The 20,946-nt window shown below is 47.1% G+C and overlaps 1 protein-coding gene across 1 annotated transcript in view; it reads left to right on the top strand.

Moving 5' to 3' along the window:
- The window catches only part of ecd (ecdysoneless cell cycle regulator), an 84,127-nt gene that overhangs the window by 13,335 nt on the left and 49,846 nt on the right, over window positions 1-20,946 (top strand). The window contains exons 6-7 of the mRNA XM_084603699.1: window positions 6,121-6,283; window positions 18,677-18,814. Coding sequence (XP_084459825.1) covers window positions 6,121-6,283; window positions 18,677-18,814 — 301 coding nt within the window. The remainder of the gene's footprint in view (window positions 1-6,120; window positions 6,284-18,676; window positions 18,815-20,946) is intronic.

The raw sequence follows: 20,946 nt of genomic DNA, 5'->3' as shown, positions 1-20,946 counted from the left end.
CACTGCATCTAGTACATCGCAGTGACCACATCACTTCTAGGCACTACATATGCTATTTCGTGCCTAGCGTACCCTCAGCTGTTTCTCAGAGTAGTGATTTCTTAGTTTCACAGTAATTTACTACTCATAATATCACAACAGGAGTGCTCCTTCATGCCAGGTATCATTCCTTTCTGGCTGAAACATTTAGAGAGTCATATTCGTTATCTGAAACGGGTGGTAAAGGTAACATTGACTTTGGCTGTGTGCTGTTTCCTTTGTGGCGCTGGTTAATGCAGACTTTGACATCACCTGTGTTAGTTACTTTCTGTGTGTAAGTATTTTTTTCCTTGCAGCTGCACAAAACTACAGCTTTTTTTGTTGGACTCTGTTGGCGTGACCAGCCAAAGTGTCATTGGTAAGTTCTTGGTGCAGGCTGAGCCAGCACCGAAGCAGGCAGGTGGCCCCTGTCACGCTGAACTCCTCCTCCTAGCTTTCCTGCATGGTGGATGCTAGCTTAATGGGGGACAGGGCTCTTTGAACATTATTCTTTATTTCTGAGCTAAATGCAGTAAAAATCTTAACTAGCTTTCTGTGCTGATTTCAAATGTGTAATTATTTTTTTGATTGTCAGTTAGTTTTGACATTATTTGACATTTTCACTCCTGAGTTTATAGAAACAATGGGCAATAATCCAGTGATCAGAAATGTATTGTTAACATGTGGCTAGAAGGAATAGAATGTAGGAAAAAAATTTTTTTGATCAAGGCAATATTAGTCATTTTACAGTTTGCTGAAGTTCGATGTATGAAAAAGCGGTTGGCGAGCCATTTAAATTTGAGCACGGAAAAAAATTCACATGCATAAAATGAGAAACATGTTCCCAACATGGTATACTATAGTCACTTAGGAACATGCTGCAATAATAATTACTCCTTTATCTGCTCTTGACGCAAAGATGGCCTCCTTTTAAACTAACAAACCATCAGAAATTTGTGTTTTGAAAAAACGAGAAAAAATGAATGGATGTTGGATTTATATATGGCTCATCTGCACCTTTTAAAGGGGAATTAATGACTCGGAGAATGAATAAATTGGTTTGTATGTAGGAGGTGGGCTGTAGATTTGCAAAATGTAATTTACAAAAAGTTGCTTTTTTGTGATTTTTGGTCCTTCAAGAGCGCAGTGCCCTCTTAAATATTTTCGAAGTGCCATGAGTGGTAAAATTGAGGAAGACATCACCAGTTATGCTTAGAGTGCGAGCAGGACTGGCAACCACACTCCGGTGGCGCTTCACATGAACAGGATGCAAAGAGAGAGACCCTGAATTCCAGCTTCTGGTTGTGGCTAGACAGGAAGGTGCCTTTTTTTAGAAAAGCATTGGACGAGCGACGTGCAACGAGATCACGGGCAGAGTGGCGTTTGAAAGGGGTTGCCCGCAAGCCAATGTCTCAACACGGAAACTCTGCGATTGGAAGAGAAACTTCTCATGGTTTTGAATGTAATGCATTTTTATGTGCCGAAGAAACACTGGTGGCTTTTTAGGCACACTGTAGTAAACAGCCCCATAGTTATTTTGGCTGCCTAGGGTATATTATTGTGTGCAGAAATCTTTCAAAGTGGCTTGTTGGGCGAGTTGGTTGGGCATAGCTACATGCTGGTTTTAACAGAAATCTTGGTTCAGTGGTGGTTCAGAGAGCAGGATGGTACTAGCTCTTGGCAACTGTGACGGAAAATGTGCGGGCCTACTTGCATCCCTGATGGGCCGTGAATAGTAGGTCTTAATTTTTCAAGACGTTCACAAATTTTTCAAGCCTGTTTCAAGACGTTAACAGAGCTTGGTGTCACTGTATGAAAGTTCAGAAAAAAACACCAAACGCATTCTACTCCAGCCCTGCGTTAGCTCCTCCAGGAAATAGGGGCTATCTGGGGATTGTTCAGGACTGCAGGACAAGGATTACCATATTTGTTCATTGTAGCACAATGGCAGTTGTTAAGCAGTGACAGTGGTAAAGCAGTCACAACTGTTTACACTTAGGTTGGCTTCATTTGGCTCGGAGCAGGAAAAAATTAACCCAGGTACCTAATGATGTTGACAGGGTGTACAGTCGAGTCCACTTATAACGATACCGGTTTGAACATTATATCGGTTTCACCGTCCACTTTTGTATGATTTCTATGGTAAAATAACTCGCTTACTACAATGATCCCATGGCGCATTGTTGGTTATAACAATGAGGTCTGGCTCCTGAGTGCTCGTGTCAAAAAGTAGTGGAATGCAAAATTCTTGAAAAGAAAAAAAAAAAAAAACAAATTCCGGCCACTGCACCCTCCCCGCTGCACGCTCATACAATAGAACCTGTTTTCTGGCCTTCTCCGCATTGCCAGCTTCGCACACCTTTCACCCGCCGTCCTTCCACCTCTCCGAACACAAATGGGCTGCGTCCATAGCTATACGCCGCGCCACCTTTCGAAACAAAGTGCTGATCTGCTCGCTCGCCCCTCATTCTGAGCAGTTCTGCTGGTTCTGCCAATGGATTTGGTTGTTTGTGCAAGTTGATTGTGTCGAAGTTGCTTCTGGCCACGTGATTTCTCAGTCTCGTTTAAATCGCCACCGAAACGGAAGATGGCTGATCCGCCCGCTGATTATCGGATGACGTTGCCGGTGAAAAAGTGCACGGCTATCGATTTGGAGATAAAGTGCAGTAGCGTGAAGGACTACAAAGAGGGTAAGAAAAATTGTGACTTGGTTAAGACGTAGGCACTATCGCAACCGACGGCGTTGGTGATCATCCGCTGCGTTGAGTAGTTCAACAAAGAAAAGTCCTCGCTTGACAGTGGGCGCAAACGCATTCGACAAGGTGCCTATAAAGAGGCGGAGGAGGCCCTCTACGAGTGGTTTCTTGGTGCCTGTGCCCAGAACTTGCCTATCACCAGGCCGATTCTGGCCGCAAGGCGAAGCAGTTTGCCCTGCTAATTAACAACGTGTACTTCAAGCCAGGTGGTGGCTTTTAAATAAAGGTTTTGTCTCTCTTTTCACCCCAGCGTTACTTCGGGATTTCTTAAGCTGAGAGGCGGCCATGGCAACCTTCTCGTATTTTTTACAACGCCCCTTTCGGGGCCGCCAATATGATGCCTCGGCGGAGCTCGCGTGTCACTTGCCGTCCATGACCCCTCTTTGCAGTTGTTATGCTTTTTTCGTGCAAACCGTTTATAACAATTATCGGTTATAACAATGGAATTTTCGTGGCACTTGAATACAGTCGAACCCGGATATATCGAACTCGAAGGGGATCGCGAAATAGTTCGATATATTTATTATTTGATATACATTAATCGGCTTTTGTCGGCACTTACGATGCGAAAAAATGATACCGTATTTGTCATGTTATCAACCCACTCCATAATGAACCCATCCTCCACTTTTGCACCTGAGAATTTTGAAAAAAAAAAAAAAAAAAAGCGTTAAGGTCAGCTCGCTCACATGCAAGCGATTGAGCGATCTCAGCGACGAGCGGCAGCGACAGAGCGAGAAATTTCAAACTTGTTGGAACTGCGTCCCTCTCGCCGCTCGAGCGACCGCGGCAGCTCAAAACAAGGTTTCTGTGTCGCCGCGGCAGAAACCGCGAGTGTTTTCGCTTGCATGTCGATGGCACGCGTCACTCCCGTTTCGGTGGTCTCATCCATAGCTCATTTCTTGGCAGCGTGTTAAGGTGCTGCGCAGTGATAACGCCGGGGCGCGTTTATCTTTTGATAGCTCCTGCGATAGCAGGGAGCAAACTTGGCAGGCACTTGCCCGTGATGGCTTGATTGCACAAGCCTTGTTCGATTTATCATGCCGCACTTGAGGCGGGCGTCATGATCGCAGCAACTGACCACATGCTTTTGTTGATTCATACACGCAAGGATAAACAACTTCAGCAAAAAAAAAAAACAAACCTGCTGCTTCTTAACGTTCGCAGCCGCCGTATCTTACGTTACACCGTGTGTACAGCAGAACGATAAAAATGGATGACTCTCACAAAAAAAAAAAAAGAGAGAGGGAGAGAGAGAGGAGATCTGCCGCTTCCTACGTCTGCATGCGCCATAGCCATGTCAGCCGCCGCGCGCAGAGGGTTCGCAACACGCTGGAGAAAACGTAGGTGGTGTTGGCTGAGCTGGCTTGGCGCATGCGTAGTGCGTGCTGGAGGAGAGATAGCTCGGCAAAAGAATGGGCACACCCACGCACATGGCTTGCAAACGTCATGTGCTGGTGTGCGGGGAACGATAACTGCAGATGTGCGCCCCTTTGGGGAATGGGCACGGTGCTGCCCAGACCAGCCGTCGCCGAACTGTCCCCTCTCATTCCTTCCGCGCGTAGCTTGAAAACGTCACGCGGCAAACGGCCAAGGGTGTTACGATCGTTTTGGGGAAGGCACACTTTCCAGTGCATAGTGCAGAGTTCAACGACCCGTGAAATTGAGTTCGATATATGACGCGGCTTTCCTATACTTTTACATGGGTTTTTCAAAGGGATATTCCGTAAGTTCGATATAACCTAAATTCGATATCTCGGGTTCGATATAACCGGGTTTGACTGCATTGTTATAAGTGGACTCGACTGTATATGCGTCCTTGAAACTCTTGAATTTGAAAGTTCCATTTTCTGGGCTCTTGAAAGTACTTGGTATTTTTTAAATCCTTAAAAGTAATTCGAAAATCTTGCTCTATAAATGGAAATTACAGTTTGCTCTCAGAAAATTTGATGCAATTCTTGAATGGAAAGTTATTCTCTTTGTGCATAATTGTACTCATTGGGTAAACATTTTTCGTCAAAGTTTTTGTATGTTTTGTGTGTGCATGTGAGGCGGCTGGCCATGTTGAAGCCATGGTTGTTTTTGATTGTTTAAAGCCCATAAAATTTGGTACTGGCTGCTGCCATCTTGTCATGCCGTGGCACATGTGCATTGGCACTTGACGTGACGTGCAATTGTGCTGCAGTGGTAGAGAATGACGGAGAGTAAATTTCCGAGTGCGTGGTTTGGCAACAGTGATTACAAGGATTGGGTGGCACTGCACGCTATAAATACGCATTAGGGCCGATGCAAAATGTGTGTTCGGTGCAATGACCTTGCTGTGCTGTGCTGGGCTAGTCTGCTTAAAAACTTTGTGAAAAAATGAAAACAAAAACAAAATGCCAATGCGCTGCAGGTTAGATGAGTGTCTTGCAGGCCGTAAGGAGTTGTTAATGTGCTCATTGCTGCAGGAACGTTGACTAACTGATAGTGAGACACTGCAGTTACGGAGTGCATGCCCCTTTCTTCCGCTTCTTCCAGTCAGGCTGTGTTGTACACTGTGGTGTTATCGGTCATTGATTTGTGCCAACTTGCCCGGTTCTCCTTTGTCCAGTCTGTGAACAGGCATCATTGGAGGAACGTACCTTCAGCGGTAATGTTTTGAGAAATGTACCAGGCCAAGCATGCTTCTTTCTTTAGTGAGCCTTAGCAGGGCTGTGGAAAATGATAAAAATCATTGCTTCTTCTCCTGGGCCATGAACAGTGAGTAAACAAAGGAGGATTCTGTACAAGAGGACACTTCAGGGTTCAGTCTTAGTAGACTACACAGACTGGCTTTGAACAAAAATAGTATACTTCTACTTCTGTGTGGAAGCTGGCCTGGCGACAATTTCGATATAACAAGCTCCGCAGCAGATCCTTAATTATAATCTCGAATGGCCTTGGAAGTCCTTGCTAATCCTTTAATTTCTTTCATTGCCTGTACAAACCCTGCATTGCTAAGTCAGAATGCGAGGGGCAACTTCTTTCCTGTATTTACAATTAAAGACACTCAGATTACGCTTCAGTAAACGTAGTCTGTTCAGGGCCAGAAAAAAAAAAAATTAAAGAGGAATAGAAGGCCCACCCATGTGACATGGGCCTAGTGAAGATCAGGGATTAGAGTGCTTGATCTCAAGGCAACTGAGAGGATGCTGGTGATAATTGTGGACATGTGGCACTGTTTCTTTTTTTTTTTTTTTTTTCCACTTTGTGAATTGATTTCTCACTCAGTTTACTTCCTTCTGGCACAACCAGGGGGTACTGTAGCCGTGCTGAACAGGTAAGGTCTCACCTGTCCGTTTCCACCTATTGCTGTTGATTGCAGGCACTTCCCTCCCGAGACGTGTGTGATGGCGGAAGTGCGCTTCACCCGCTGCCTGTATGCGCAGCTGAGGCAGCAGCGCTTCGTTCCCGACCGCTGTGTTGGCTGGCGTCTTCCACCACCGCACGCTCCCGAATTTGTGGCCCACGACGTTGGACTGAAGCTGGTAAGCTTGGAAACGGACACCAAAGTGGACAACTTACAGTTTTAGCTGTTGTTGTGGTGTTGGTTGACATTAACAGCTTTGTGACTATGTCTCAGCTGAAAAAGATGTTCTTGTGGCTCAGAAAATTGGATTTAAAGAGGGAGCCTTTTATTTATTTATTTTTTGGTCATTTGATGTGAACTCATGGCACCAGTGGCGAAATGAACTCCATGATTGCCTGTTAGGAAGTGCACGGCCTCAGATATCTTTATCGCTTTTGGAAATCTTTAACCAGTTAAGCTGGTTTATGGAGCAGTCACTATTGGGTCCCACTTGGAATGAAACCAGTGGGCACACCAGGTGCGTTCATCCCATCTGATTTCAGCAAGAACTGACTGGAAATTGTTCCCAAAAACTGTCCCTTTTTCGGAACTAAACCATAGACAGTTGCTCAATGAGGGTTTTTGATGCGCTCGCGAACCCAAATTTTCTTGTATTGGAGCACGTGTCTTGGCAGATAGTAAGGCAACTGTAGTTTTGGTTTTTTTATTTGGTTCACATTTTACCTGTAGGCAGCAACATAGGAGAAACATTTATTCGGAGTGGAGTAGTCTCAAGTGCCGACAAAAATGGCATCATACTCGCTTCAAAACATGCTATGAATTTGGTGCTATTCTCGTGATTCCGCTACTTCTACACAGGATTTTTGGATGACAGCAGTATTGAAGGGTCCGAAGAGGACTACACGAGCTGTGACCAGCTCGGATGTTAAATCGGGAAAATATTCGCTGGCAATTCAACCAAGGCCCCAAGGAAGCATACTTTCCACTTTAGCTCCCTCTTGAGCAGTTGCACATCCTCACTCTGCGTGCCTGAAACTATTTCCACTCGTTAGTGGGTCTGATATGATTTCAGCGACAAAGAACGCTCAAGCTCATGAGGGGGCTCAGCCAGAACCTCAGCAAGTGTGAAGCTCTCTCAACAGCATTAAGGAGGTTTGAGTAAGGGGGGACGCGACCTTTGAAAACCGAAAAATCGCTAAACAATCGATTTTTGGAAGAATATATATGCCGGTAGTATGTCTTATAAACTACCATTTCTGTAATTATCAATGGCCAACTCGCCGTAGGAATACTCGAAATTAATTATATAACAAGCGGCGGCAGCCGCGGAGCAGTGAGCAAGCGCCGAAAATTCCCAAACTTCGCGCGCGTGCCATTCCTCTCCCGCTGAACTGAGCTTCGCAATCTTTGTCTTGTTTTGTTTGTGAATTCTTGCGCTTTCTTCTGCCACCCTCGACGACGGTGGCGCGGTCGAGGCGTGGCTTGCTTCCGATTGGGAGCCTCGTGGTGGCTTTCGAGTTTCCGCACTCAAATTCAATGCTGCGATTGGGCAAAGCGCGTGCTCCTCGAGAATGCGGGGGATCGGGTGACTATTATTGGCTGCTGCGGCCGCTGACGCGTTGGTCTCCGCCGACTACCTCCCCGCGTCGTCTGCTCCGGCTCTTTGCTTGCTGTCGTTGTTGGCTGTCTTTGTACTTCGTGCGTTCTGTTCGCCTTTGGCCCGTTTCACATGATGCGATTTTTTCTCTGCGACGCTGCGATTCTCGTCGATCTAGCCGCAGAGCGAGCGTCGCTCCAGCCGCAGAGGCGTTTCCAGCAGGTTGGAATTCAGTCGCAGCGTCGGCGCGGTCATTCTGTGACTGACCAATGAGGAGCTGAGGAGCGTCGCGATGTCATGTGACATACGGTGACGTGAAACGGGCTGGCACTCCCAGTATTGAAGGAGAGCGCGCGCCCCTGTAAAACGCGTTTTCACGTCCGAGTGGTTTCATTCGGCGCAGCTAGGCGCTTTTTGTACGCTAAAAGACTGCACATTTTTATAAATACGCTCCTCGTTCCTCCCATAAAGAAAGAGATTGGTAAAGAGTGGACACTCCCATAGGGTCCAGCGGCCCATTTGACTGTAGCACACCAAGCGGCCGGCAACTACTTCCGGTCTTGCTGAAAGGCGCGCGATTTGAATGCTAGCATGCGCTGCGCCCTTCCCTGCCCTTTAGGCGCATTATTTTGGTTTTACATGGTATGCTAGTGTTCGTATTTATTTTCAGCATGCATAACAACAGGAAAAATAGATTTCCAATTATCTAAACTGGCCATCAACGTAGCTGCGCCACAGCATTTGCAAAACACTGTTGCAGAAAAGATGCCAAATGCTTTGTCAGATGAACATTTATTATGCTGCATATAAAACACATAAGCGATGCAACAGATATAGACGGATGCATTGACAACATTTGGCACTCATTAGGTGATGTGCACAGTACAGAAAAATAAAAATGCACAAGGCAAGAAACAGCACTTAGGTAGAGACAAAAAATAGCATAATGTTTATTTTCGAATTATGTCAAATGATATGTAACAAAACAGGCATTATACATAAACTACACAGTCCCATTCGCGGCTACCTTAGCAAGGGTAACGTATTGTTCAGGGCAGAGAGGAGTACTGACGCTTGGGGGAAGGCCACATCGTTCACTCGTCGCATCTGCCGTACTTGGCTGCAGTCCGTGGGTCCGTGCAGTGCTGTTGGAAAAGGAATGAACATGATGCAGAAGGTTGCAATGAAATTTAAGGCCATTGCACCGCGCACACATCTGTGCACGTGGGTGCGTACTGAAGACTTGGTGAGCAGCAGTTATGGTCCAGAACAGAAAAGCTGTCATTCGTAAAATTGATACAAAAGCTACTCTTGCAACGTAGAGGTCAGGAAATGCAGGCTAACCCAACCTATCTGAAAATGCATTTCTACAGTGAGTGAAATAACAACCGCTAAACTAACAATATTCCTCAAAAGCACTGAACAGCTGAAGGAATGAAGCTTGCAGCATAATAAAACATTTTTCACTTTAACATTGTCCCGTTAAATGCAACGCGACACCACGTAAAACTAGCCGTTCGCAAAACCGTGGCCTGGCCTCACCACGGCTGGCGAGCACGCCTTGTTGGCTTGCCCTTCATATGCGACTTTGTGAAGTGCAGACCACCGTGCTGAGCTAAACTGCCCGAAATGCCTCGCAGTTTGACAAGCATAAAACATTTCTCACCTTGCGGTTGCCCTGTTAAACGCAACACCATGCAAAACTAGCCATACGCAAAACCGCCTCACTCCATGTTACGTCACTGCGGCGGCCAGCACCCCTTGTCATGCCTATTAGCTTGCCCTTCATACGCAACTTTGTGAAGCGCAGTCGCCGCCGTACTGAGCTAAACTGCCTGAAATACTACGCAGTTTGACAAGAAATTCAAGAATGCAGCATTTCTCACTTTACTGTTGCCCTGTTAAACGCGACACTTAGGAAAACCAGCCGTTCGGCAAACCGCGTCAGGCCTGGCTGCACCGGCCGGCTAATACGCCATGTTGGCGCAACGGCGTGCCTTGGTGCCTTCACATGCCACTTTGTGCAGCGTGCTGAGATAAACTGTTCGAAATGCAGCTCAGTTTCGCAGGAACACATTATATTAAACCTCACCGCGGTTGGAAACTGCCGGAGCGTCACGAACTGCGCCTGAACTTCTCTATGCCGGCGCGTTGTTCACGAGCTGCGAAATCTAATTGGCACCGGCCGGCGGGGTCATGGTAAACTGCTTCAAATGCAGCGTAGTTCAGCAAAAAACGTTGCTCACCTTGACGTCGTTCCAAACCACAGTTGTTCCGCGTAGCAGCCCACGAGAGATAAAAATATGCGGTCTGTGCCGCACAGGCGCGGCGAGGCACGAGCAGACAACCGCTCGCTCTTTTCGATAACTTCCTGTCGTCTGCTCCGGTGGGCTACCGCTGCAGCGAGTGCTGTCGCGCGCGCGTCCGCGCATGTCCGCGCTGGTGCCGCCATCCATCAATCGGCGGCAGCGCAACAAGTCGCGCATCATTTCCTGGGGCCAGCTTTCGCCGAGTGTCCGCTCTTTACCAAACTCTTTCTCTATGTTCCTCCGGCGAGATGCCGCGAGAGATAAGCTGGGAAGCCGCTTGCTGCGTCTGCGCCGCCCATCATGCCTCGGGCAAAATGCCGCGGGGGAATCTCGAATGCTGATTGTCGCTGCTTGCAGAGCACAGGATCGACGAACCTCAGCATGTGGAAAGTGGTCTGCGGCACCAAGGCGTTCGCTGTAGCCGATCGGCTAGTCGCACAGGTGCTCGTAGTAGCCGAGACAGAGTGCTATGCTATTTTTCAGCAAGAAAATTTAGAAAAAGGGCTTTGTCTTGCCCTGAGGAACCTATCTAGGAATCAGCATGACGAATTGCACATGCCAGTGCCTTTCGCAATTCCTCCAGGCCCGATATAAAGGACCTATTCGAGTCAATTTGATATGCTTCTGTAACTTGAGAACTAGCATGCACAATTTTATGAAACTTGGTGGTTTTTGATTTGTTAATGTCATGAGCCTGTCCTGAAAATTTCATCATGATAACTTGAGAAACAAACAAGTTATTGTTTTCAACCTTTGAGAGCTGTTTTCTCAGAATAAATTTTTTGCATGGTGTGGCTGCTAGGGAAAGTCATATCTCAAGATCCGCTCACTGGATTATCATGAGGTTTTTTTTGTTACATACCTAAGTAAATTTCTGAGGGCAAGACAATTCGTTTTTTTTTTTTTTTTTCCAAAATATTTTATGTGTAATTAGGGACAGTCATTTAAAATATCAAGTCAAGTGTAAATTTTAACTCTAAATTTGGGGCTGTACTAAAATTTTTCAGAGAGGAAATTTGGAAAAAGGGAATTGTCTTGCCCTGGGGAAACTATCCAGGAATGACCATAAAAAAGTTTACACTGCTAGCGCATTTTACAAATTCTCCAGGCCTGCCCCTAGGGACCCATGTAAACAATCTTGATATACTCCTCTAATGTGAGAACCGATGAGCCCAGCTCCATGAAACTTGGTAGTTCTTCAAATGTGTGTACTATGAGCATACCCTGAACATTTCATTCAAATATCTCAAGAAATAAAAATGTTGGTGTTCAAGGGTTTAGGGGGGACCCTGGTCTTAACACAATATTTTTTATTTACTGGTAGATTTTGATGAAAATTGCACCATTTATGCAGCTTTTTGTCTGATTTCAAATATGCACATTAATTTTATGTAAGCCATTTAGTTCTGAAGATATTGAGCAATTTATGTTATTTGTTTGGAGGTGAGCTGGTCAGTAAAACTACAGGAGTTATAATAAAAACTGATGTGTATAATCTCATTACAACAGACCTTGAAAGTGATGAAGATTTTGGTCTGTTGTAAAAGAAGTATGTAGTAAGAGACTTTTATGTAGACGCTAAATGAGTCTGTTATAACCAGAGTGAATTACAAGCGACAAATATAGTCAAAGAATAGATTTATTTGTCTCTAAGCCTTCTTAAAAAAGCTAGTCACCTTTGACTGTACTGTACATTTAACAGCTTTGGACACTATACGTGTCTCCATCATCACAAGGCTGTTAACTTCATCTGCCGCCATACCCTCTTGCTCAGAATATTTCTCCAGGCATTGGATGGGATTCCAAGGCTTGAGAAGTTGTTATTTTCTCAGCTGCAACTCCTCCGCTACCTTCCTCCTCTTCATCTTCTATGTCAAGATCTGCAGTGGGCACTCTGCGGACTTGAGCGACAATTTCTTCATCTGTTAATTGTTCCGTGTTCACCAGGTCATCATCTGCAGTTACATAGTCCGAGAATTGTTGGTTCCCGAAGGCCTCTTCAGCAGCTGCCCAGAGACCTGGATCTGGTTGGTCTTCCTGCGGCAATATGGGGTCTGAACAGTCACTGTCACTGACTGGAAAACCTGCTTTCCTAAAGCAGTTTTATATTATAGTTGGCTGAATCTGCGCCCACACAGAAGAAAGAACCTGGACTGCAAATCTCAGGTCAATTACTGAGTCTCGCTTGTCTTGCATGTCAAAAAGCAAACGCTCAGCAAGGCGTGTGCAGTACCTGGACTTCACTGAGTGCACAATGCCCTGGTAGGCTGCGCTTTTGACGTTGTGTAGGGTGGAAAATACGCCACCTTTGTGGCCTGAAGCTGTGGAAGCTGCATGTGGCTTGAGCAATTAACGAGGAAGAGCAGCACATTCCTCTTCTGCTTCTGCATTTTACTGTCAAAATCCAGCAGCCACCTGTTGAATATGCTTTGCGTCATCCAGGCGCTTTTATTATAATCCCAGTCAACGGGAAGGTGCACATTCCGCATGCATAGCGGTCTTCGAGACTTGCCTATTACCAGCAGCCTCTCTTTTGGCTCCCGTCCATGTTGCAGCAGAAGAGAACACTAACCCGCTCCTTCGACTTCTTGCCGCCATGGCACGCGTCTCCGGAAAAACAGAGCGTCTTTCCTGGCCTCAACTTATAAAATATGCCGCTTTCGTCGGCATTGAAAATGTCGCGTGGTGCGTAGCCTTCGAGGTACGTTGGGAGGACCTCGGCTTTCCAATCAGCCACAACAGTGTAGTCAACGCTGGCCGACTCGCCGGAGAGGCACTTGAAGGCGATTCCATGTCTTACTTTAAATCGGTTGAACCAACCTTCACTGCACTTGTCTTCCCGGTTGAGAACAACAGCTAGTTGCTCTGCACGTTTCTACAGAAGCACGCCGTTCACGGGTATGTTTCGCGAACGGGCGTCGCAAAGCCACACCAGCAGGGCCTCCTCGACGTCGGGGGATAAAGCCTCGCGGAGTCGAAACCTCTTGGGCTGCAAGTCACCCGAGACTTTCTTTGCCAGGATTGCCTCCTTGGTGCTCATGATAGAGTTCACAGTTCGCTTCGATAAGCCGAAAGCCATGGCAAAGTCCACCTGCTTCTTGCCTTTCTCGACCTGCTTGATGATGTCAAGCTTGTCCTTCAGGGAAATCTGCTTGCGCTTCGTCGTTTCTGGTGGTTTAGAATGCACGGCACTGGCTGATGCAATCGGCTCCATCACGCTAACGTCCCGACGCACAGGCTGGCAGAATAAACTAAGCACACGCCGCGCTGAAAAACGTTGGCGCTGAACGTAACGTCCGCACGCACAGGGGCTGACAGGACAAAGAAAACGACAGGACGACAGGCCGCTCAGAACAAACGTTGCCAGTGGGAGTCATCCGTTAACATGGCGCTGAACGTAAACGCCGCAAAACATTTTATTCCGAGAGGGGACGCTATCAAACGACATTTTTTTTTTCTGAACAGTATTTTGGAATTATAAGTTCTAAGTAATCGTTGCCATAGAGCTAATACACATCATGGCAAATCATCCCTCCTTCTATCAAAAACATGATCAAAAATGGTCAAAGCCAGTCCAATTTCAATCCGGCCGAATCCAAGCCAAGTACGGCCGCATCATAATGGCCGCCAGCTGTGTTGATCCTGCTGGCCATGGAGGCTGCTGGCGCTGTTCCCCCCCGAAAGTTTCCCAAGCGATGTTTGAAGTTGGAAGGCATTGAATTTGAAATATCCGCGAGTAACGAAGTCCGCTGTAAAAATTGTATAGGAGGGAAATTATACCCAAAATTTAGTCTATTGTATCCGAATGTCCGCTGTAGCCGAGTCTGCAGTAAGCGAAGTTTAGTCAATTGAATAGATAGGAAAACCAACCAAACATCGCAAATCGGTGTGTTATAACCGAATATCCATTGAAACCGGATCCGTTGTAACGAGATTATACTGTACAGTCGAACCCGGATATATTGAACCCAGATACATCGAATTTTGGTTATATCTAACTCACGAAATATCCCCTTGAAAATCTCATGTGAAAGTATAGGAAAGCCGCGTCATATATCGAACTCGATTTCACCGGTCGTTCGATATATCGAACTCTGCACCACGCACTGGAAAGTGTGCCTTTTCCAAAGACGATTGCATCACCCTTGGCCGTTTTCCGCGTGACGTTTTCAAGCCACGCGCGGAAGTAATGAGAGGGGACAGCAGCGCCGCGCCCATTCCCTAAATACGCGCACACTTGCAGTTATCGTTTCCCACGCGCCAGCAAGTGACGTTTGCAAGCCATGTGTGTGAATGAACCAGAGAACCGGTGGGAACGAGAGGGGAAAAACGCAACAGAGCGAAGCGCAAGGGTGTGCCCATAGTGTGCCCATTCTTTTGCCGAGCTTTTTTTTTTTTTTTGCAAGAGTCTTCTATTTTTATCGTGCTGTACGCGTTGTGCTGTAGATATGGCGTTACTAAGCGGCTTTTCTTCTTCTTTTTTTTTTTTTTTTTGTGCGAGAGTCGTTTATCTTTGCATGTATGAATCAACTAAAGCATGCGGTCAGCTGCGATCATGACACTGGCTTTTAGCATTTTTCGCTTCAAACAGCATTTGCAGCTACTGTATCACGCTTTCCAATGATTTTGTGGCAGTAGACTACGCCCGCCCCAAGCGCGGCGTGATAAATCGAACCAGGCTTGTGCAATCAAGCCATCACAGGCAGTCTGCCAAGTTCGCTCCCCGCGGCGCAGGAGCTATCAAAAGATAAACACGCCGCGACGTTATAGCTGCGCAGCATCTTGGCACGCTGCCAAGAAATGAGCAGTGGATGAGACGACCCAAACGGAGTGCGACATGCAAGCGAAAACGCTGGTGATTTCTGGATTTCTGCCGGCGACACAGAAACCTTGTTTTGAGCTGCCGCAGTGGCTCGAAGGGCAGAGGGACGCAGTTCCAACAAGTTGGAAATTTTTTGCTCTGTGCTGCTTCTCGTCGCTGAGATCACTTAATCGCTTGCATGTGAGCGAGCTGGCTTTATCGCTTTTTTTTTTCTTTTTTTCCAAATTCTTGAGTGCAAAAGTGGAGGGTAGGTTCATTATGCGAGTGAGTTGATTACGCGACAAATACGGTATCGTTTTTTCGCATCGTAAGTGCCTGCCCAAGCCGATTTCTGTATATCGAATTATCAATATATCGAACTATTTCGCGATCCCCTTCGAGTTCGATATATCCGGGTTCGACTGTATCGAACGACCGGTGAAATTGAGTTCGATATATGATGCAGTTTTCCTATACTTTTACATGGGATTTCCAAGGGGATATTGTGTGAGTTCGATATAACCAAAGTTAGAATATCTGGGTTCGATATACTCGGGTTCGACTGTATTCATGTGTAAGAAGGTTAAACAGCTGCAGTTCACTATACAGTAGAACCCCGTTCATATGTTTTTCACCGGTACGAGAAAAAAAAACGTAACAGCCGGGAAAACGCAACAGTGAGGAAGGGTCCGAAAAGGAACAAGAACGGTGCAGCTTTCACTTCAAACAATTTATTTCCGCAAAGTGACGTTTGGACTTAAAAAAATTAAGAATAGTGGACTGCCATTTCTTTCGCTCGCAAGAAAACACCAGGCGCTTCTCAATAGCCTGGAAAGCCGCATTGCTGTGTGCGTCGCTTTGAGGTGCGACATACCTACGGAGGAGGTCCAGAGCCGCGACCGCTTCTCCAAAACTCGGATCTAACAAATCCTCGGAATCGTGTGGCTCTAGCTCGTCATCACAATCTGCGGCTTCACTCGCGACCGAGCTCGCAACAATATCACCGATACTCTGGCACTCCGATGTCACGACGGCAGCATCCACTGTGACGTAGTCGTCGTATGTGAGTCCCGTGGCACCCAGTGCATCCATCGCCTCAGTGAGCTCTTGATTGCAAGAGGCTGCTTCCGACTCCCCAGCGTCTGTGCCAGGAAATTCTCTTTTCCGTCTGTGCGAAGGCCACACTGTGCGAAGCAGTGCTGTGCATTTGATGCGGCCACTGCAGCCCACGCTGAAGCGACATAGTGCATAGCGTCAAGCACCGAAATGGTCATAGGCTGCTGTCCACGATCAATACACGCAAGACAACGCTTCACAACACACTTTCGGTAGGAATGCTTCAGGTTATTTATGACGCCGGCATCCAGCGGCTGCAGATGGCTTGTAGTGTTCGGTGGGAAGAACATAAGTTTGACGTTCCGAAGAAACTGCGGGTCTCCTGGGTGGGCAGCACAATTGTCTAGAAAAAGGAGAACACTAATGCACTGGGATCCCATCTTGTTGTTGAAGTAGCGAAGAAATTATTCGAACAACGAACACGTCATCCACGCATGACTGTTACTTCTGTAGCAACATGGCAGCAGGCGAGTGTTCTTCAAGCACCGCGGGTTCCGATATTTGCCGATTACCCATGGCGTTAACTTATCGGAACCTCCATGTTGCACCAAAGGAGCACCGTCAATCGCTCTTTGCTGTTTTTGCCGCTGTGACACGCTTCTCCTTTCAGGCTTAGGGACTTCGACGGCTGCACCCGAAGAAAAGGCCTGTTTCATCGGCGTTGTAGATGTCACGAGGTGCATAGCCCTCAATTAGTATAGCAGATAGTGTGGCCTTCCAATCGTCGACTGTTGCCAAGTTCACACTTGCTGATTCACCGCTTACTGTCTTGTATGCGATGCCGTGCCTCTTCGGGAAACGGTCGATCCAGCCATTCGACGCTGCAAAGTCCGTGATGCCCAGTTTGTCGGCGATGTCCACTGCCTTTTCGCGCAACATGCTGCCATCAAAGTTGACGCCGGCAGCGCGAGCTTGCTTGAACCAGGTCAGAAGAGCCTCGTCGAGGTTTCTATACTTGGCCCCACGAGCCTGCTTAGCTTTCGGGCTGAAAAGCGCTGCATTGCCTTCAATCTCTGCAGGCTTTGAGACAATGCTGTTAAGCGTCGATGGTGGCAGACCAAGGTCTTTGGCAATATCAATTCTTTTCCGCGCTGGCTGCCTGTCGACAGCGTTGAGTGCATCCAGCTTTTCCTGGAGGGAAAGCGCCTTCCGCTTGCGCGACGCTATCGAAGAATGTCAAATCACGATCGTCGGATACAAAGGACAAGGGTTAGTTCGACAGGTTCCCGTCCTGCTTTGTCGTGGACTGGTTCGACGGATGGATGGATGGATGAAGCTAAACCCTTTGAATTGGGCGGTGGCGGTGCACGCCTCCTAGCCGACGTTCACTAGGCAGATGGCCATCTAGTGGCGGCCTCTGCAACTTGCATGCGGCTTCTTGAAGTTAGTTCCATAGCCAAGCCTAGTCAAGACTCTTCAAAAGTCAAAATGGTGGTCGGCGCGCGTTGCCTCAGGCGGGTTTGCGGTGACCAGTTGCGACGTATTATGTGGGAACGTTTTCACAGCTACAACGTAACAACGAGGATCCCAATACATTGAATCCTATGGGAGCAGTGCCGGGACAGGATGAAAGTGAGGTAACAGCCGGGAAAACGCAGCAGTGAGGAACGTAATAACGGGGTTCTACTGTACATTGTAAAAACATTTTTCCAGGTACTCTCAAAATCGTTTGTTTTGTGGCTGTCCCGAAAGTGTTACCTGGTCATGGTTTCCACCAGGGTAGCAGAGAAAAGTTGCACAGCTTTATTAATGGTAAACCTGGTATAGCATGTAAAAGCACTAAACTGTTTCTTCTGCCCTTCTCTACAGCGTCCATCTTATCCTGAATAGCTTTGGGATTTTAAATCCCATGAACGAGACTATTTTGTGATTCTCACTTTCCTGTGCAGAATGACAAAGCAGTGTATAGACATGTTGTAATATTAGCAACTGAAGTATTGGTCTGCTGAAGATGTGTGGTTTGGTTTGGTTTGTAGGGTTTAACTTCCAAAGTGACTCAGAGGTGCTCCTCAAATTCAACCACCAGAGGTTCTTTCACGTGCACTGAGAGCGGCCGCCGTGGCCAGGATTCCATCCCGTGTCCTTAGGCCCAGAAGATGAGCGCCCTGACCACTGAGCCACTGTGGCAGGGTGAAGTGTGCTTTCACTGTTGGATTGAATGTGTAAGCAGCCGTCATAAACATCATGTAACACATGACATGTACAGTATAAACCGTATTACAGGTCGAGTGGGAATATAGGTTCACTCCCTTACTTTGAAGTGAAAAATAAAAATAAAGCAAGAAAAAAAGTGGAGAAGTGCATATATTTAAATCAGCTGTGTCTCTGCATCACCGGAGCTACGATCTCACCCCAAACTTCCAAACGATCCAAACGATATCAGCAGCTTTGCAGCTAACCACCTCCGAGAGTGTGTCATCAAGTTCCATCAAGCGTGTTTCTTACGCAGCATTTCTTAAAAGGCTGCATGTGAATAGCTGGTCTTGTCCGCGGCACAGCACGCCGAACCGTCGCTGACAGAGCGGCCATGTTGCCGTTCACTTAGCGAACATCACTTTTTCTGAAAAGCCACTGTAAACTGCCTCCACATGCTGTTATTAATTGCTAAAGAGGCATTTTAGCTTGCCTTTTTTTAGAAAAAATTTCGACCTATATTCTGGTTTATACTGTACGAAAGACAAATAAATCTGAGTCTGTGGTAGTCACTGTCGAGTTGCAGCACCCACGCTACTTCACTGTGTGTTGCAGGCCTGCGGTCTGGAAATCCTGGCTGCCGGATCAGATGGCAAGGCTGCAACCAATGGCGAGCCTGACCTTGCAGAGCTTGGCGGTGATGTGCGATGGAAGCGCTTCCTCAAGAGCCTCACGGCCAAGGGCTACTTTCAGGTGGGGATAGCTGCGGAAACAAAAAGCTGGGTCAATCCTCCAGTTTCATGTTGTGTGCATGCAGTGATGTTTGTGATGTGAATGCTGATAATATAGCTGAACATCTTTTGGTGAAGTCTTCTTCAGTGAAAGTTTTGCAGCAACAGAGTTGTCTCGCTTTGTGATCAATGCTGTATACAGTAGCCTGACGATATTTTGGACTAATAATTCGGACTTGCGCAGTATTTCGGACTTTGTTTGGGAAATGTCACACATCCAGTAGAAACATGTATTGTACTTATTCGCACCTGATATTTTTGGACTCTGTGGAGTCCAAAAGGTGTTAGGCAAGGAGACACGATCTCCCCAGTACTACTACAGTAGAATCTTGGTGATACGAACTCGGCTGATACGAAATTTGGTGTGATACGAATTCATAAAAGTCCCCGGCCGAATTGCATTGCGTTCAGTGGGCAAAAAATCGGATGTTCCGAACACTTTTTCTTTTTGCTACGGGTGATACGAACTTCGGTATCACGACCGGTCGAGGCCCACACACACACGCACAGCGAGAAAAGCGTGCGCAGCGGCACAGCACTGATAGCACGGATCACGCACACGCGCGCGAAAGAAGAAAAAAAAAATACAGCGGGAAAAAACCGGCTTGGCAACCCGCGGCAGCAGCGAAGTTGGCGAAGGAAGGCGGCGATATCTTGCCCCCCCCCCTCCCGCTCTCTTTCTTTCTCACCTCCCCCCCCCCCCCCCCATTTTTTTTTTTTTATCTCGTTGCTTTCTGCTATTGGTGTTGTGCGCACGGCCTAGCGGCCCTCTCCACATTTCTCCGCCGCCCCGCAGGCCACGCTCTTCCGCTTTCCGGAGTCTCCGCTGCAGCGGCAATACGTTGATTCATTTTCTCGTTTGTTGAGGCTGACAGCGTGTTGATAGCGCGTCGTTTGTGATCATCTCGGCAACGCGAAAAGATACATCATACTGCAATGTCACGGAAGAGAAAGGCGCTGACCTTTAAAGACAAATTGAAAATTTTAAATAAGGTGGACAAAGAGCCCAAGAAAAGGCGCACTGACATGGCCAAGGAGCTAGGCCTGCCGCTGTCAACGTTGTCAACGATCGTTGGTCAGCGCGACCAAATTATGCAGAATGTGCAGCACTTCGTGATGAATTCTAAAGAAGCCAAAACTGCCCACCATGTGAAGTTGGAAGAGGTTCTTCTAACGTGGTTCAGAGAGGTCACGGCGGCCGGCGTCAACATCGACGGAAAAGTGCTTCGTCAGAAGGCAGCGGACATCGCACTCACACTTGGAATTGATGACTTTCAGGCCTCCGGTGGATGGATTCACCGGTTCAAGGTGCGTCATAATCTTTCCTACAAGACCGTTTGTGGCGAAGGAAAAAAAGTCGACACCTCCACCGTGGAAGACTGGATGACAACCCCACTGCCGTCTTACATAGCGGGACATGAGGCACGTGATGTTTTTAATGTAGATGAAGCAGGGCTGTTTTACAATCTCCAGCTCGAAAAAAGTTTGTGCTTTAAAGGCGATGCCTGCCGGGGCGGACAAAAGAGCAAACAGCGGATCACAGTTTTGTTTTGTTGCAACGCCGACGGATTGGAAAAGATGCCACTGACAGTCATTGGCAAATGTCAAAAGCCCCGATGCTTTAAGGCAGCCGGTCGATTGCCCTGCGAACAAGGCGAACAAAAAAGCATGGATGATGTCCTCTTTGTTTATGGAATTCGTCACGTACCTCGACCGCAAGATGTCTTGCCACAACAGAAAAATAGTTTTGCTGCTGGACCAGTGCACCGCCCATCCAAAACAAATGACACTACAGAGTGTTAAGGTGGTGTTCCTGCCCCCGAACGCAACAAGTCATTTGCAACCACTGGATGCTGGGATTATAAGGAATGCTAAGCACCATTTCAAAGCTTTGTTGGTGTGCCGCCTCCTCGCGAAGATTGAAAGGAAGGACGCGAATCTCCAGATCACTCTTCTAGACGCTGTGCATTTTCTTGCAATTGCCTGTAATCATGTCGTTCCTACGACCATCGCCAATTGTTTCGCAAAGTGTGGGGTTTTCAAATCCGCTGTGGCTACTGCCTCGCAAGTGCCAGACCCGATTCCCATCGATGT

The sequence above is a fragment of the Amblyomma maculatum genome, chromosome 5 (assembly GCF_055883805.1).
Source record: "Amblyomma maculatum isolate TAMU_Amacu chromosome 5, ASM5588380v1, whole genome shotgun sequence".
In the NCBI taxonomy this organism is placed as follows: Eukaryota; Metazoa; Arthropoda; class Arachnida; order Ixodida; family Ixodidae; genus Amblyomma; species Amblyomma maculatum.
The sequence above is the reverse complement of the archived record's forward strand: the minus strand, read 5'-3'. Positions and strand labels throughout refer to the sequence as shown.